At 40.2% G+C, this 16,151-nt stretch overlaps 1 protein-coding gene across 16 annotated transcripts in view; it reads left to right on the top strand.

Moving 5' to 3' along the window:
- dmd (dystrophin) overlaps nt 1-16,151 on the top strand; it is a 3,042,490-nt gene that overhangs the window by 2,848,329 nt on the left and 178,010 nt on the right. For 15 of the 16 annotated variants that reach the window (XM_072513983.1, XM_072513987.1, XM_072513978.1 and 12 more), the window contains 4 exons: nt 3,809-3,870; nt 7,058-7,132; nt 12,522-12,723; nt 15,883-15,968. In XM_072513983.1, the coding sequence (XP_072370084.1) occupies nt 3,809-3,870; nt 7,058-7,132; nt 12,522-12,723; nt 15,883-15,968 (425 nt within the window). Of the gene's footprint in view, nt 1-2,052; nt 2,418-3,808; nt 3,871-7,057; nt 7,133-12,521; nt 12,724-15,882; nt 15,969-16,151 lie in introns of those variants that run through there. The other variant, XM_072513993.1, reaches the window with a different exon arrangement.

Below are 16,151 nucleotides of genomic sequence, written 5' to 3'. Positions count from 1 at the left end.
CGACCTTAGTCGTGGTGACTTGCGCGATCAACAATATTTTCTATGCTCAAAACATTTACAAGGTATAGTCACACAAGATATCAAGGGTCGCTGTCAGCTATGGATTTGCACTCAATTTGAATTGCCGAGGTAGATTTTATGCATCAGCTTTTCTGACGCAAAGTTCATTGGGAATTTTAGCAGGTATTTGGATTGTTGATATATTTTCAATGAAGGTGATTTTCCACACCGAATGGAAGTTTAATTTATTGGTAAGGATTCATGTCCCTCCCTCTCCTCACAGCAAGAGACTATGGCTGATTTTTTGCTTTAGAGGCAGGAAACTGGAGCCGCGACTGTTTCCAGGTCAGGAATCTGCCCTGGGGAAACAATCACTTGCTGGGATTTTGAATGGGGTAGTGACAGGTTCCCTGTTCAATTCGGGTAGTAGGCAGGTCAGCTTCAGAGGAGCAACAGGCTGCAGCAGAGGTAAGTAACTGAGAGAATACTCCAACGTGTAGGTGTCCTCTCAGCAACTTTAAAAAGAAATTAAATGAAAAAGAAGCCAGGCCATGATTGTGGGGGCTGGTAAAGGGGCATCCCTCTACAGGGCAGCCTTTTGCTGCACTCACACTGGCATTTGAGACCTGTAGGCCTGCCTTGGAATGTTAGCATGCCGGCTTGGTGTTTGGTGCTGCTTCCAGGCAATTAGTTTACCGCACCCCTGTCTGGAAACTGCAAGGCAACTATAAAATCCCAGTCAGTCCCCTTCAAGTGGTATTAACAAGATTAATTCGCTGCCTGTCTCATGGGGTCAGACCACCTTGCCAGGCCCCAAAACCATCTCCATCAAAATGGTTGGTGCTGGGAGCTGTTTCAGGAAAATGGCACACTTGCCAGCACCCTTATTTTCAGGAATTGCTTCCAACCTCATCAGCGCCCGAAAATCTTGCTCTGTGACTTTGAAGCTTTCAATCGAATAAAGTTAACTACAAAAAAAAATGTAAGTAATCATTCTGGTTTTGAGTTTCCTCTATATTTGCAGCCTATATATGCAAATCAGTTTCGTTCCCCCCCCCCCATGTAGAATATTAGAGCTGTATATGTGCTTTTAGATGCCAATTGCTTTTAAAGGGACAGGTTCTTCCAAATTTTAATTAAAACCCAATCAACTGCCTTCTGATACACAAGATTATTCAATTGGGCTTGTTCGCATTTCTGCACGCCCCTCCCCCTCTCAAAAAAGTGCAGTCCTAACAATTCCTTGATAATTGCACTCACTTCAGTGTGTTTACCATGAGCTATTCAGTCAGTGCACGTTAGGTTGCATTCTTCAGGTACCAACCAGCTGAGGCCTTCCATGTCACTCACTGTAATTATTCCGTGAAAGCCAGTCATAAACTAACAGGCATCTGGTGTAATCATACCTTTTTCACTGGGAAATGGGAGGAGGAGCTGGTGGCACTCAGCTGTTGGCACCGATTGTCTGGGGAGGGGTTAAATGATGGCGAGGTATTCGAATGGCACTGCACGCCTTATTGCCATGCATTCCTGACATTGCACAATTGTCTCTGATCAGAGTACAGCTCCGAGAGTGCCGAGTGAAGTGAGTGCTCCAGACACTCGGCTCTTTGCTCTTTCCCAGATTAATCGGCCGATAACAGAGTGGAAAGGTTAATGATCGGCGCTGTCAGCTCCACTTCTTGTGAGAAAGTTAGAATTCGGAGCAGGGAGGGGACTCTGCAACCATTTTTTTAAAGCTCTTTTGACCATGGGATGAGTGCAGGATTCTCGGGTGTTATTCGTAATCCCCCTCCCCCCCGTTGTAAATTTTACATTGTAAATGATTTCCTAGTTTATGCCGTTGCTGTTGTTTGCAGAGAAAAGCCGTTGCAAAGACCTGTGATTAGTGGAGGAGCACTGGCCAAGGGTCCTCCGAGGCGATGCTGCTGTTGGGTATTGTACACCTGCTGGGTGTCTGTCTGGACATTTAGCATTGCCATGGCTGCAAAGAGAAAGGAGGGAGGGGGGGGGAAATCACACATCATTTCTCAACTGTCATTCAGCTGCAGAAAGAGCCGGAGGGTGAGAAGTATTGTGTCTTATCCAGCGCTGCCCGCCCTCTGTGACAACTGTACACACTGTGCCCCCTCACCCTCAACCTGCCCCTCCATCCAACTCGAATGTACAATGAAAGCGGCATTTTCTGCGAGAGCTTTAGTAGCCGCTTCATTGGGGGAGGGTGAAGAGTCTGCAAGCTCCTCCCCGAATGATCTCCAGGCTCCCTCCTCATGTGTGATCAGCACAGCAGTAATTCTTCAGTTCTGCTTTTTCTTTTTGTTGCCACTTGTGTGGTGGTGGTGCGCTCCATTTCTTATTTACAGGCAGTGTGCTGCTGGGACTAACTGCTCAAGCACGATGAGGGAGCAGCTGAAGGGGTAGGTAGAAGAGAAACTCATTCATCACCGGGACTCGCGCGACTTGCAGTAACTTTCACTCGTGGCGAAGCAGTGCGGATTTTGAACCTTTTTTAAAAAAAATATAGCTGTGTTGAGAACGTGATAGCTTCCCACTTCAGAATGGGAGGGCAGGCTTCAGGGTGCATGTGGCAGACAAAGTGCAGCCAGCCGTCTTGTGCAAGAGACCATTACAGGTGCTTGGAGGAATCCCAGGATTCTGCTCCTGATTGCAGTTGAAAGGACAGTCTCCCCAGCTGCGAGGCAAAGATTATAGGTTGTTAAAATGACAGGTGAGGAAGGGACCGGAGGTTGCGATCAACCGTCGACACAAAAAAAAAGCGTCCGTCTGTAGTTGCTTTTGGTGCAGGATTAATTAATGCCGCTTCGACCCGGCTTGGAATTGCTGGAGCAGAAGCAAGTTAAAGGGGCAACAAAGAAGTTTTGAACTCGAGATGGAGCAGTGAACAAGGACCGGGCGGTGACTTTGATATCTGTGGAGCAATGGACAGAGGAATCTAACCGTAAATGAAGTCTGAATAAGATAAATCATTTTCTGTTTTAACGGTTTGCTGCATTCCACTACTAACAAAGGTGTGAATTAATTCAGTTGAACTTGTTTGATGAAACGCTCTAGTCTAGTCTAAAAGGGCACCTTGAGCAGCACTTTAAAAAAAATTTAAATGTGTGTAGCCAACCTCCCACTCGACCCACCCAGTCTTCCTTTTGTTTTCTCTCGCCTCTTCTTGGTTATGTATGTTGTCCTTTCAAGTGGATTTGGGAGCGCAATGAAGTGCTGAGTGGACAAATCTGTGGAACGACTTCACACAGGGCTGTGTCCCCCCCTCCAGCTCACCATTAAGAACAGCCATCGAAAACGACAGAGAACCGTGTAAAAGTAAAAGACTTATCAGGCACCAACCAGTATTTCATTCTTGCCCCCCCCCCCCTTGTGTAAATTGATGGTCATCTCCTCTGTAACGCTGAAAAAAACCCTGCAATATTTGTTTAGGTCAAGGCAAATACCTGCAGCCTCCATGCAGTCTGCATACAAAGTAAGTTGTGCCAGTAATCGGCAGAGAAGCTTGCTTTTTTTTTGTATTCAGTGATTCACTTGTTCTGAAAACTTATCCTGAGCTCCTTGGTGCATTTTGGGAGCTGCCAAAGTGAAAGGGAACAAAGTTGACTGGTGTGCTGCTCCCCCTTCCAAAGCTTCCCAGATTAGTTAATCGGCAATCAGGGGAATGAAAAGGTCAAGCAGAAGAAATATTTGAAGATTTAGCTCTCATTATGCGAGAACACGGCTTTTATCTGTTCAGGTTTAGCTAATTCCTATTCCTTTTTTTTTCTCTTTTCCTGTCTCTTTCTTTCAGCCACCAAACCCAGACTACCTGCTGGGATCACCCCAAGATGACAGAGCTTTATCAGTCATTAGGTAAGAAAGCCTTTGAGCATGCTGTGTTTTTTAAATTTGAAAAATGTTCTACCACAATTTAGGATGAATTACTTTGTTAAGAGGAAGCATTTGGGAAAAGAACCTGGGAATATACTTGGAGACAGGCCATGATTTCATCTGCCTTGGAATTAATAAGGTTAGCTGAAAGGATGAAAGTTTTTAAAATAGAAACAAAGGCACTCTAACCTCATTGCACTAGTTCTAAAAAATGATTAGTATTCTACAATTCCACAGGAATTTATATTACCATCCATTTTAGCAGGACAATTAAAGGTTGAACTTTTGCCAGACAGAATTATTAGTAGTTACGAAAGGATTTCTTGTGAAAGCATATGCAATGCAAAGCAGCAATTCACACTTTGCATTGCAGTGCAGTCTGCGTGTGGTCAATTATTGGCAGCACACATTTCTGCATCCCTTTGGATTTTTCTTTCTCAGCCCATCATTTCCATGGGCCTCTGTTTACTACTTGCATTATGGTGTGCAATCCTCATTCACATCTCACACAGGCCTCTGCAGGTTTCACTGGCAAAGTATAAATACTTCAGATGGTTAGTCAGAGAAAGGAAAAAAAAACATTTTGAAATACCTTTTGTGTTATTAGCCTTATTTAACTTGCAGTTTGCATTGGCACTTTTCCTTTAATATTGAATTAAGTTTATCTTCCTGTACTTTTTATTGTTCAATCCTGTGAGTAATCACTGCTTTTGTAAGAATTTGCTTTGCCAGTAATTAAAACTGAATTTTATGAACTTAGACTCACAGGTTATATTGTGGAGCAAAATCATACATTAGAATCTCCTTCATTTGCCGTAATGACAAGATTCCCTTGTAGATAATTGGAACAAGGAGTCCCCAAAATTAGTTCTTGAATGTACAGCATGGCAATATTCTGGGAACAGGAATGAAGGCACATACAACACAAAAAATAATAAAGGAAACATTGTGTGCTTTCATTATTCACAATGAAAAGATGAAATCCAAGTAAGAAATGAAACATAAGTAGCCTGTGCAGTATTTTACCCAAGGCTTTCTCCTGCAGAAATTCTCAGAGATAAGCAGAAAACAGATAATCAAGACTTCAGCTGAATATTCTGGAGCAACACAGAAGATTTCTGCTCGTAGACAACAGGCACCCTTCTCACATGCCAGTGAGGTTGTTTTTCCCCCAAGTTAGGCAGTAATGTGCCACAATACCATTCATTCTTGTCCAGATACAGTCAATATGCAACAAGGAGCATTGATTTCAAATAGAATGTTTCAATCCACATGATTATAAAAAATAAATTTGAAAATATAAACTCTTTCCCTTTTTATTCCAGTGCCATTGTGGGGAGCAAACAATTTGGTTATTGTTGCAAGTCTGTTGCCTGATATGAGTTTTTAGTCAACCAAAGATGAATATTTTTTCATTTTCATCCATTTACTCAAGGCCTTGAGCTCACACTGATTGAAATGCATGCTCCTCACTATTTGCCATTTGCTTAATTTTGCACAAAGATTAATTCAAATATACAACAATAGAAAAAGATTAATTCAAATATACAACCATGGATATTCACTTTAGAGATATTCAGAGTTCTTTTGATCGGCACCATTTAATTGTTGAAAAAGCAAGTTAAATTATAATTGGACCTGCATACAAATTACCTCATAAAGGTAAGATATTACTTTCACATCAGCCATATGTTGTTAAAATTAAATACTTAACATCAACCCCAATTCAAAACTGGAGAATTGCTAGCTTCTGAATTAGCAAGCATTTGTGTTTAAAGTGTATAAAATTAGTAAATTTGAGAAATCTTGTGGTCTGCCGGCCCGAAAATGACACTTATGAGATGAATTGCACTTTATTTTAAAGCGTGGAACTCCTATTGATGGTTATTAGACCCATGAACTGCAGTTGATTTAGTATGTAGCCTGTAACTGCTGTGAATGATTTACCATCAATGTTGGGAGAGACTTCTGTATGTGCATGTCTGTAAAATGGACATTTCTGGACTAAATTCCAGTTGAGTAGATAATAAAAATAGCCTCTCAATGATTACATTAGCATTTATGTACTGAAATTTTAGCAAAACTAAAATTATCGATGTGCAAACAATATGTAAAATTCATAATTCCTACAAAAGCACCACTGATAATCAGCACAATACTATAGATACTAGTAAAAAGAAGGGAATTAATAGGGGACAAATGGCCCTCTAAGCCTAAGCCTCACACTATGTTATGAAAATAGTAAGCAGACATGAATCTTTTAAGGTTGAAATCTTACTTTGGAATTAACGTGACAAGTTGTAAATAAAATTTGACTTCAATCAAATTTGAATTTTGCCATCATTCCCTTGCCCATTCATTATTCTCGAAAGATCCTGAAATTAAACTGTCTAATGGATTTGTGTGAAATTCATCCCACCATCATTTTACTCGAGTTGGCATCTTGTTTGTTATTGCAAACAAAATGACAGGAAGTGCCTTAAGGCAAAAGTGTTTATATGCTCATAGCCAATGGCATAATTTTACTGCCTTTTTTTGATTTTGTGTATTATTATAGTTCAGCCTATGTAAGTTCATGAAACATCGAGTTACAAAATATCCAGATAATGTTGAAAGAGATGAATATGTTGTGAACTGAAATCTATACCTACTCAAATGGCTTAGAACTATACAAATCCCGGACCCTTTGGCGGTGATATTTGGGGTTTCAGAGAAGCCGGAGCACATGGAGAGAAGGAAGGCCAATGTCGTGGCCTTCGCCTCTCTGATTGCACGGCGGTAAATTTTGCTGGAGGTTGTGGTCGGCATTGTCACCGGGGGTAGCAGCATGGTTGGGTGACCTGTACGACTTCCTGTGATTGGAGAAGATAAAGTATGAGTTAAGGGCAGCAGGGAGGTTTGAGAAAAGGTGGGGAATGTTTGTGACCGTGTTTTGAGGAGCTGTTCATTGCAGGGGGTTGGGGGCTGGGGAGGGTAAAAAGGGGCAAAAATCTATACAGATTGTATAGTTGATTGTTGGGAAGTATGTTTCCCAGGGTGCTTATCTGCTGTAACCTGCTTTGATATATGTTTGTAATAAAAATACAGTTTTAAAAAAAAAAAAAGAACGATACAAATTTACTTTTGAGATACTTTTGCTAAAAATATTTTTTTTTTTTTTTACCTACAGCCGACCTAAATAATGTCAGATTTTCTGCGTACAGAACAGCCATGAAGTTACGGAGACTGCAGAAAGCTCTTTGCTGTAAGTATTTTCTTCACTTCTTTCTCTCTCCTCTGCCAAGCAGCACAAAAGACTTGGAAATGTCTTGGAATATAGGAACAGGAATAGGCCATTCAGCCCTTCAAGCATGCTCCACCATTCAATGCGATCATGGCTGATTTGTTATCACACTCCACATTTTCATCTTTGCCGCATAGCCCTTGGGTACCTTTGGTTGACAAAAGATCTATCATTCTTTGACAAAATTAACAGGTCACCCAGCATCAACAGCCATTTGAAGAGTTCCTAATTTCCACTATCCTTTTCAAACTTCACTACTGAGAGGCTTGACTCTTAATTTTTAGGCTATGCTCTCTCACCCTCGATTTCCCAATTAACAGAACTAATGTCTCTCTATATTCCCTAACAGTTACCCTTAATGTCTTGAAAAAAAAATCAAACAAATAATCCCTTAAATTTCTAAATATCAAGAAATAGTTTGCATAGTCTCTCCTTAGCAGTCCAGGTATCATTCTTGTAAATCTTCTTTGCACACAATCCAGGGCCAATAGATTGTTCTTCGGGTGTGGTGTCTGAACTGTTCACAATGCTCCAGGTCTAATCAGGAATTTGTATAGCTGAAGCACGATTTCTAAGTCTACCAATTTTACTTTCAGATTATATTCTGGGCCATTTCCTAACCAAGATCTATTATGTGGTCAGATTTGTAGACTGACTCACAGCCCATATCAGGAAAATGGGCTTGATCCAATGGGGGAGAGGTGGAGATGTCACCACTCCCATTGGGCTAATGGAATGTTAACACAGGATGTAGACAATCCTGTTATCAAGGCTACAATGGGGAAGAAGGAGATATTGGCTCTCTTCGAGTATTTTGCTGGATGTCAACCCAGTATTCAGAGACCAAAATCCTTGTCTCTGCATTCTAAGCCTTATTGAAGGGTGAATGTCTTCTTCTTCCAACTCAGAGGCAGGAAAGTTACTACTGAGTCAAGGGTCACTCCTAATATGATTGTATACTGATATTTGCTAAAAACGTATATTTGCTAAAAATACAAGTAGAAAATGTTGCAAATGCCCAGGTGGTTCATGTGCATCTGTAAAGACGAAATTATGATTAATGTCTCCAAAATAGACCCATCGTCATTAGTTTGGGAGTCTGGATAAAGGGTTTCAATCCGAGATGAGGACAGACCGACTGCAATTTCCAGCTTTCTCTTTGCAAATATTTGTGCTTTTTCTGATTCATAGCTCCTCTGATCTTGCAGAACTCATTAATCAAGTTTTTCCAGCTGAATTGGAACAATTATTTTATTTATAAAGCTATGGTGCTCCACAGTTGCTGCAAAAGGTTTTTTGTGTTGTGAGTGTTAAAAGCTGATTCAGCAACAATTTTGCTAATTGCAATTTGGTTTCAGTACACTTCCCACAGCCGAGGTCAATGCCAGGGATGGAATTTTTTCCTAGCCTTTCCAACCTTTTCCCCCTCTTAATTGCATTGACTCCTTTCAGGGAAACAGATTCATGGTTACTGGTTTTCTCCATTACATTGAAATGGCCATTATTCATCAGCTTAGACAATGAGATTTGACAATTCACAACATGCTAAGGATTACACTATCGTCTGCTGTCCACTGCCAAGGACTGCAGTGTCAGAAAGACAAAGTACTAATTTGTAGAATGATAGTTTCTCTGTTGGTAGCATTTAAGGTATTAAATGCTTTTATGTAATTAATCAATAAAAGTTTAGCATAGCAGGTTGATCAAAGTCTCGAGCAAGGAGATTTTCTTGGGCAATCTGTGTGTCAGAGTTTTAATTAAGGAAGTGAAGCAACCAACTACCTCAAGCAATAGGCCCACAATACGTTCTGGACAGTTTCATGAACATGAAAGAGATATTGCATCACGAGCACCTATGCATGAAGTCCAAGACGGGGACTTTTCACACCCGTTCGGGAATCGGGTGCGTTTGACGATGTGCAGAAAATATCACAAGAAGACCAGAGTCACTTTTCACGTGACGTAAAAGCAGGAAGCAATCATCCCCTACCCCTGTCATTGACAGACCGTGTTTCCTGCCATTCCACATTGGGAACCTAATTGTAATAAATTAACGTACCATTATTGGTTCATATGCCGAATCATACCCATGTCAAACTGACCTCAGAAGGCATGAACCTGGCGATCGGTACTCACGGTGGAGCTCTGAGATGAGCACAGCGCTGGGGGGGGGGGGGGTCATGCCAGGGGGTGCTTGAATAATGCCAGTGGTTCTAGAGTAATGCCAGGGTAATACCAGAGATGTCAGGAGGTACCAGCTTGGTGCCGGGGTGCATCTGGGTAAAGATGGGTTCCTGGTGTGCTTACTGTGCACCGGGGTGGCCTTTAAAAATGGCACCCAGATTATTGATTCGCTGAGTTGTAGGCTGCCCTCTAGTGATGTGGCATGGAAGCCCTGTCTGCCTCCTTTTTCACCAACCCACAGTATATGACCGAAAAAGCCGCCATTACCACCGGCGGGCCAACACTGCTTTTCCCGCCCGACATCGGCTTTGGAAGTGTCCGGGAAAATCTTGCCCCTTGCATGAGGAGCAGGCTTCACTTTTCATGAAAGTAAGGAGTTTCAGCTAAACTTGGAAAGTAAAAAATACAGTGCAGTCACTTCATTACTCTCTCCTTAATTGTGAAAATGTGATTCTATGTCTGCATTTTTGGGATCAGATAAATGAAACAAAATATATTAGAGTCCTCAACACAGAACATTTGCATCCATGTCCTTTTGTGGTTTTAAAAGTTTCAAACTTAACATTGAAAGTTAATGTTTAAAAAAAAAATGATCATTTGATGGTGTGTCAGTTTGGATTGTGCATGTATTCTCAAGTAGTTGTGTCTTTAAAAAGTTTGGTCCATTTAAATTGACTCTGTCTCCAATTAAACTACTTGAAAACTCAATTAGTTGTTATTGATTACTTTCCTCAAGGGGACCTCACTATTACTTCTTAGCCCATAGATAGAGGTGTTGTCGTGCTGGTTGTACCATTTCAATTCCACAAATAAATTGATATTAAGAGAACCGTGTTTCTCAGTCTCTTGTGGGAACAATTATAACAAATGGGTTGTTGAATGCTGATGTCTGACAAGACATGCAACTTGATAATAGTTAAATTTGTGTTTGCTTGCAAATTAATATAGTTGACCTTTTGGGAAAGAAGGTTATTAAAGGTGACTCAACTAATTAAACAAGAATGAGTTTCACTTGAAGTAGGTTGCTCCTAATTTATATCTACTAAAGGAACACAAAATAACCAATAACTTGGCAACAGAATACGTTTCAGAATTACATTGCAAAGGCTTGCCCTTGATTTATGTGCATTTAGTGGAACGTGGATCATTTAGCTATTACACTGTGACATGTGTTAGCAGAGAAAGACTTACAGGTCAGTCAAGATCACTGTTTTTCTGGACAAATGTATTGCTGTTTCATTTTTTTTACAGAAGTGAATTAAATCTGTCACTTTTCTTGAGTTAGAGACATTTATTTTTTACCTGCCGTTGTTGCAAACTTGACTTTGGCTATATTTCAAAACATACTGACCTTCTCGTACTGCTATGTTTTGTGAAGAAACGGCTAAAAAACATGAACCTTTGTGCTGGGGTTATTTATCGGGGAATTTCATTATGTTAGGGACATTTTCAGATACGCTGCATTGTTCCTAAAAATCTTTTTATATTGAACTTCAGATGCTGGTCCCTTTACCTGGTTAGCATGTCATATCCATTTAGTTGCACTGCCCTATTCTTTCCCCTTGGCCGTGCACATTTTCCCCATCAAGTACTAATCCATATACCATTTGAAATATATTATTGAATCTGTTTCCATTACTCTTTCAAGCAACGCATAACTTGCTGCATTAAAAGGTAAATCTGTCAGATTTTGTAAAACAAGCAAACATAATACATGTTTTTATGGGGTTCTGCACTTCCTGTCAACCTAGCTCTGGCAATTAAAAGTACAGCACAATTTCAGACAAGAGGGTGTGATGTGACATGCTCCTCCCACCCCACACACTGATGGTTACACACACACGCACTGTTGTTATAAAGGCCTGATGCAACACATTTTTCTCAATGTTTTGTGCATCTGCATCATAACCGATGTGAGTTGTGCATCCTCAGTGGCCAATTTATCACAACCATTCGGGGGATGCAGTCCTCTGCCAGTTAATGATGGTGAGAGGCAGCAGGTGTGCATGTTCTCATTATGCAGCCAAGATAGACAACTTCCAAGGGAGTCAGCTGGAAATCAGTCCTACTTTCTGCCTCTCCAAGTTTGCCCTGCCAGTACAAACTTTAGCAAGATTATTTTTGGAAAAAAGGTCATTTAAAGATTAATGCTTTGTTACTGTAGGCATGACCAGTTAAACAGTTACATAACAATGTCACCAATCCCATTGTTATTTTGGTCTCCATGTTCACAAACTTGCTGGAATTGCTACAGTGCATTCGACCCATTGAGTCTGCATTGCCCTCTGAAAGCGCCCCCTACTTAGACCCACTCCCCGACCTTATCCCCCATAGCCCCACCTAACCCGCGCATCTTTGGACACTAAAGGACAACTTAGCATGGCCAATCCACCTATCCTGCACATCTTTGGACTGTGGGAGGAAACTGAAGTGCCCAAAGGAAATCCACGCAGACACTGGGAGAAAGTGCAAACTCCACACTTTAGACCGTCACCCCAAGCCGGAATTGAACCCGGGTCCCTGGTGCTCTGAGGCAGCAGTGCTAACCACTGTGCCACCCGTGTATTGTAAAGCACTTCAGCGGAACATAGTGACAGCAACAACAGCAGGAAGAAAGATGCTGACAAAAAGCACTACGAATAGTGAATAGGCAATCATTTGTACTTGAGGAATGCACACTTTTTGAGGGACAAGATGATGAGCTGAGGGTTGATCAGAGAATTTCACAGCTTCGAGCAATTTTGTTGCTGATGTTCATAATTTGAATCTCAAGTTTTCATAGTCTGTACCTGCACTTGTATTTTGTTACTTAGTCTCACAACCTGTACCTACAGTGGGAATTTACTGCTGATAGTCACAGTCTGTATTTGAATAAGTCCTTGCTCTGTACTCTACAGTCTACAGGTCGGATGTTATTCAAATGAAAAAAAGGGGCTTCTGCTTCCTCCTCAAAACATTACCTGTTTTATTGATGAATAAATTATTTGTGGTTGGCAAATGTTGAGAGTAGGATTGATATTGAATAGTGTTACAAGGTAGACACATGTAGGATGATTTGCAGCAAAATGATGTTATCTTACTGATTTGGCCATTGGGAACCCTGTCAAACAATTGTGATAAAAATTCAGACCTACTTTTAATATGAGTTCTTTCTATTTCTCCACAGTGGATCTTCTCTCTCTACCAAGTGCTTGTGAAGCATTTGACCAGCACAATCTAAAGCAAAATGATCAACTAATGGATATTTTGGAGATAATTAACTGCCTGACTTCAATCTATGATCGACTGGAACAGGAACACAGCAACCTTGTCAATGTGCCTCTCTGTGTGGACATGTGTCTCAACTGGCTCCTCAATGTCTATGACACGTACGTGTTGCATTGAACAGTATAACTAACTCAAACAGCATCAATACAGAATGTGTGCAGGGGGTTCACAAGACTAATTTACTTCCAGCAATCACCCAGGCCTAAGGTGCCTACTTGAGGTACACAATGTCTGTTGGCTTTTAACAATGCAGTGGCAGTTTTTGTCACATTATCCGAATCAGATTAAGCTCAACAATAATGTAGACTCTCAAAATATAATTGAGAAAAACTCAGCTTTCTAATATTTACCGTTTTGATATTTAAAACAATGTAAAATATTTAGAAGCTGCTTTCAAAAAAAAAATAAATAAATGGACAGTGACTTCAGGAGAAAAGTGGCAAACTTTTTATTTTCAGGCATAGATGCTTTGCATTAGCATCGTGTCTCTTTCATGTGACATCAACTAATGCCCACGCGCTCCACCCCAACAATTGTTTACAACCAGAAGCAGGCTGTTACTACTTTCTAGTGTCTCCTTGGTGCGAACCAAAACTGCACAAGATATTAGAGAAAATGGGAAAAACTTAACCTGAAAAACAATCCCAAGGAAAAATTTTTGTTATCCAAATATGTGAAGGGAGATGGGGCAAAGGCAATGGAGTTACGCTACAGATCAGCCATGATTTCATGCAAAGGCGGATTGAGTCGGAGGACCTAAATAGTTTGTTTTTGTCACTTATTTCCTATGAATAAAATTAGCTTTATTTTTCCTCACTCTAACTCCAGTAGGTATATTTGTACATTCCTCGACTTTTAAAGTAGAATTCTTGTCGCTTGATTATGTTCTCTCATTGTTTAATATTCTTATTATCGCTTTAATATTAGCTCATGTCATACAGTTGTGTCACTGAACATTACACCTTCACAGTGTTACAGAATGGTCATGGGCACTTAATACAGCACAATTTAAGGCATAGTTTGTAGTTTAGAGGCATATCTAATCTCATAATTAATACTAAACAGCGAAGTGTTACTGAGTGAAATTGCTTTATTTGTGGCCATGATTTAATCTGTGAATGCAATCTTATCCAGCACTATCAATGTACATCTTTGCACTTTCTGTTTTGAAAGACCTGGGGAAGCAGATACACAAATAAATGTTCAGAGAACAACAGCCTGATGCAGCGGAAGACAATGCATAATCTTTGGCATCAGACATGCTTTCTACTGCTTGCAGCTGAAAAACCGTGTTAAGCATGCCATTTAGCAGCACCCATGTTCCTTTTAGATGAAAAGTAAAATACCCAGGGAAAGGACAGTGAGATGTTGGGTTTCGATCTCTTGTGTAAATTAAGAATTTGTTGTGTGATTGTATCCATTCCAGGAGTTGATTGCCTACCCTGAAAGCCCTTATAATGGAGACACTGCATTCTGAGGGAGTGAGAAAACAGTAAATGTTGACAGTATATTATATGCTTGTCTGAGATACTGGCAATACCCACACAGTTACAAATTCAGATTTATCTCCAGTGTACAGATGGTTTCATTGTACACTTCTTTATTGCTAATCCTCATTGCAGACCACAATAACTATATTGCTTCGCCTGATAGCTGAACTCCCAGAAAATAAGGTGGCCTGAAGTCATCCATTTCTGCATTCCAGCATGAATTAATCAACTCCGAACCATTTGTTGAAATTTTTTAAAAAATGTAACTGAAAATTCTCCTGATAACAGGAAGTTAGATAATTATAATATTTTTTTTCTTTGCGTTTTCCCTTCTTTAGCTGTCCACACCAGAATGTGCTGTATTTTATTCCACTGATATCACTAATGCATCCCAGCAGCAATTCTAGTGTAAGCCTGGCCAATCTATACAAATGTTGGCGCTGTATCAGTTAAGCCGGCTCTGTCTTCATCCTATACCTACACATGTATGCTTTCAAACATATGTACAGCATTCAGCTGTCAGGTTTTTTCTCCATTCTCGAGTCTAGCAATACTAAATCCAAATATTCCTGCTGTGCTTCCCTAATGCAGTGCATAACAGAGATTGAACATGTTGCATTCAAGTTATTTAGGGCTCAGCATCATAGTGCACAATGCACGCAGTTAAGAGCCCAGTTTGGTTTCCTTGTAAGCCCCTTTGGTAATCTAGGTTGAGATTTTTAATTCATGCTTGATCTTTTACAAAATTAAAAAACCGGATTCTACATTTGATTTTATACTTGTAATTGAATAATGCTGGTAAAAACACAATTGGCAGAAATGTTAACCTCCACTGAAGATTCATGAAGTCGGTGGGGAGTAATTTTGGCCAGGGTAGAAAACCAATGATCCGCCCACCCACTTTAATCTTGTGGCTACCATGCCTAGTGGATTAGGTTAAAATGGCCGCTCGTGTATCTCATCACTTTGCAAATTTGAAAAAAATGGACACACAAACTTCATGAAAAAGGGCTTGCAAAACTTCAGTTTCCTCATTTAAATATGTGACATTATTTACTTTAAGTGTGCTACCATTGTGATGAAGATTTGAAACCCAGTTGTTCTCTCCCTGCAAAAGCAACATGCTTTTTGAGCACTCATGAAGTCAGTGGTCTTTTAAATCTTGCACAGATGTGAGTTTATAAAACTGAATGACTACCACTTGTCAGCGGTGCCTAACTAATGTCTGCATCCCAGGGCTATGAATTCATTTAAGGCAAAGACTGGAAAATAGTTGTCAGTGCTTAAGCTACAAAAGGACATAGATATGTAATAAATACTTTATACAGAGTAGCAAACGTGCTTAATAATGGCAACCTTCAGTTGTGACATCATCAGACACCCGAGTGTAACCTGTTGGGAGGCACTGAGTTACATGTAAACATGGGCTCCTCTAAACATGTTCATAGAGAAATTGATGTGATTTCAGGCCATTGTCTCGTGACTAGATTTGCATGAAATACTCTTGCATTATCAAATCTCAAAGGAATTTCTTCTGAAACTCCACATTAGTGTACTGTAGCATGCACTATTTGTCTGATTTACCCCGAGTCCTGGGATTTCAAGAAATTACAATTTGTTTAGCCCCGGTTTACATGCTCCTAGAATTCCAAACTCTTATGCCACCACAAATGTCACAATTTTTTTTTTTTTTCATTTGTAAATCTCAGTCAAGATTGGACATATATCACAGATAAATAAGTCTAATGGTGATTATTTTTTCCCCTCTAGTGGCCGAACAGGGAAGATTCGTGTTCTGTCCTTTAAAAGTGGAATCATGTCACTGTGCAAAGCACATCTCGAGGACAAATATCGCTGTAAGTTTGTATTGGGATTTTTAAAAGCCATTTCTGTTACCATATCTTTTTATTTAATTCATTAAAGTAAAAATAGACTTTGTTCGGTGGGCCACAGTAACATCAATGTGGACAAAAATGAAAAATATCTTACATAATTTGGAGTTCATCATTATACGTTGTCATAGATTTCCTTTAACCTTG

Source organism: Scyliorhinus torazame, chromosome 8 (assembly GCF_047496885.1).
Source record: "Scyliorhinus torazame isolate Kashiwa2021f chromosome 8, sScyTor2.1, whole genome shotgun sequence".
In the NCBI taxonomy this organism is placed as follows: domain Eukaryota; kingdom Metazoa; phylum Chordata; class Chondrichthyes; order Carcharhiniformes; family Scyliorhinidae; genus Scyliorhinus; species Scyliorhinus torazame.
Note: the sequence above shows the minus strand (reverse complement) of the source record. Positions and strands in the feature narration are given on the sequence as shown.